Source organism: Oncorhynchus tshawytscha, unplaced genomic scaffold (assembly GCF_018296145.1).
Source record: "Oncorhynchus tshawytscha isolate Ot180627B unplaced genomic scaffold, Otsh_v2.0 Un_contig_3054_pilon_pilon, whole genome shotgun sequence".
NCBI classification, from domain to species: domain Eukaryota; kingdom Metazoa; phylum Chordata; class Actinopteri; order Salmoniformes; family Salmonidae; genus Oncorhynchus; species Oncorhynchus tshawytscha.
Genome location: NW_024609241.1, coordinates 2347 through 5000, shown reverse-complemented (window position 1 = coordinate 5000; position 2654 = coordinate 2347). Strand labels below are relative to the sequence as shown.

General features: G+C 52.2%; 1 protein-coding gene across 1 annotated transcript in view; it reads left to right on the top strand.

The window, feature by feature from the left end:
• LOC112241116 (EH domain-binding protein 1) overlaps positions 1 to 2159 on the top strand; it is a gene marked incomplete at its 5' end in the record, with an annotated part of 109821 nt that extends 107662 nt beyond the window's left edge. Inside the window, one exon of the mRNA XM_042314605.1 lies at positions 1819 to 2159. Coding sequence (XP_042170539.1) covers positions 1819 to 2028 — 210 coding nt within the window. The remainder of the gene's footprint in view (positions 1 to 1818) is intronic.
• Positions 2160 to 2654: the final 495 nt, after the last annotated feature.

Sequence of the window (2654 nt, the reverse complement as noted above, 5' to 3'; positions counted from 1 at the left end):
ACCTACAGGAGGGTCTCTCTCCAGGAACAGGGTTGGAGTTAAAACCTACAGGAGGTTTAGAGTTAAAACCTACAGGAGGGTATCTCTCCAGGAACAGGGTTGGAGTTAAAACCTACAGGAGGGTATCTCTCCAGGAACAGGGTTGGAGTTAAAACCTACAGGAGGGTATCTCTCCAGGAACAGGGTTGGTGAGCCCTGCACTAGACATGTGGGCTGAAATAAGGGCGATGGGGAAGAGTGTGAATGACTCAGAGGTAAACGTGGGGGTGACCCTGACCCCATCCATACAGGTTGAGTAAATTAGGACAAGAGGGAGCATAATAGTGTATCACAAGAGAAAAAGGTTTGGGTAGAGGAGCGTGTGTCGGGAGGAACTAGTCCGTTTTCTGACTACAGTGTTTCCAAGTGTGTCGACTAGAACTAAAACGCTAGAATTAAAGTTGCTTTCTTCTCTGGTAAAGCTTTGCTGTCTATCTCTAGCCACCGCTCTCTGAAGAGGGAAGGAGACCAAAACAACAACAAGAAGAAGGGAACAATAGCAACAACAAGGCGGCCATTATCGTGGGGCCTTTTCAGTCTTCTAATGAAAGACTTCTGTTTGAAAGAAAACCTCCTCTCTCCCTTTCTCCTCTCTCCCCGTTTAATAAATTATAATGTTTTGATGCTGTATGTGATTCCTGTTTCATGAGGAATTCTAACCCCTCTTTGTCTCTCTGTCCTCTGTCTTTCATCTCTTTGTCTCTGTCCTCTGTCTTTCATTCTGTTTGTCTCTCTGTCCTCTGTCTTTCATTCTGTTTGTCTCTCTGTCCTCTGTCTTTCATTCTGTTTGTCTCTCTGTCCTCCCTCTTCTTCTCTCTCTTCTCCTCCGTCTCCCCCTCTTCTCTCTCTTCTCCTCCGTCTCCCCCTCTTCTCTCTCTTCCCCTCCGTCTCCCCCTCTTCTCTCTCTTCTCCTCCGTCTCCCCCTCTTCTCTCTCTTCTCCTCCATCTCCCCCTCTTCTCTCTCTTCTCCTCCGTCTCCCCCTCGTCTCTCTCTCTTCTCCTCCGTCTCCCCCTCTTCTCTCTCTTCTCCTCCGTCTCCCCCTCGTCTCTCTCTCTTCTCCTCCGTCTCCCCTCTTCTCTCTCTTCTCCTCTGTCTCCCCCTCTTCTCTCTCTTCTTCTCCGTCTCCCCCTCTTCTCTGTCTTCTCCTCCGTCTCCCCCTCTTCTCTCTCTCTCTTCTCCTCCGTCTCCCCCTCTTTCCCTCTCTTTCTCTCTCTCCCCTCTTCTTCTCTTCTCCTCCGTCTCCCCCTCTTCTCTCTCTTCTCCTCCGTCTCCCCTCTTCTCTCTCTCTATTCTCCTCCGTCTCCCCTCTTCTCTCTCTCTTCTCCCCGTCTCCCCCTCTTCTCTCTCTCTCTTCTCCTCCGTCTCCCCCTCTTCTCTCTCTTCTCCTCCGTCTCCCCCTCTTCTCTCTCTTCTCCTCTGTCTCCCCCTCTTCTCTCTCTTCTCCTCCATCTCCCCCTCTTCTCTCTCTTCTCCTCCGTCTCCCCCTCTTCTCTCTCTTCTCCTCTGTCTCCCCCTCTTCTCTCTCTTCTTCTCCTCCGTCTCCCCCTCTTCTCTCTCTTCTCCTCCGTCTCCCCCTCTTCTCTCTCTTCTCCTCTGTCTCCCCCTCTTCTCTCTCTCTCTTCTCTCTCTGTCTCCCCCTCTTCTCTCTCTTCTCCTCCGTCTCCCCTCTTCTCTCTCTTCTCCTCCGTCTCCCCCCTTCTCTCTCTTCTCCTCCGTCTCCCTCTCTTCTCTCTCTTCTCCTCCGTCTCCCCCTCTTCTCTCTGTTCTCCCTCTACCAGAAGGCGTTCAAAGACACCAGTCAGTACGTTGTCGGGGAGCTGTCTGCTCTGGAGAGCGAGCAGCGCCACATCGACACCCGGGCGGCGCGCGTGGAGAAGAGGCTACGCTATCTCATGGACACAGGTACCAAGCCCAATTACACTGGAAAACTGTTTTGGCAAATTGAGCGTTTCACACAAACTCTCACGGAGTTGGGGAAGTGTGTGTGAGGCTGTAGTGTCCCAAATGACACCCTATTCCCTACGTACTGCGCACTACTTTTATGGAGCCCAATGCACTATATAAGGAATAGAGCTCCATTTGGGATGCAGTGTGGAATCTTTGAAGCAGTGAATGTTGTGTAGCTACGGAGGGAAGGAGGGAGGGAGGCGATACGAGGGGCTGGCTGGTGGATATGAAAAGGGGGGGAGGAAATGGGGAGAGTGGGAGTAGAGGGTGATAGAAGGGGGAGAAGGAGGATAGATGGGGGGAGAGAGGGGGAGAGAAGGGGAGACCTCTCTGGGCCAGGGTGATAAGAGAGTCTTCATGGGAAATGATAACCAGGCCTGATAGTGTCCCACCAGTGTGGGGGGGAGCCCCAGCCAGCCTGATAGTGTGGGGGGGAACAGCCAGCCTGCTCAGCTCACATTGAACAGTGTGCTCAGCCATGCATAGCCCCCTCCCCCAGTACATATCTGGTCTTCAATGATATGCAGCAGAAGGGGAGAGGTGGATGATTGGTGGGGTTAAGTGAGAGGGGGGCATTTAAAATAATGCAAGAGGTAACACACACACTGAGAGCACGACACACACACACTTAACCCAACATACACACACAGACTCACACACTCTAAAG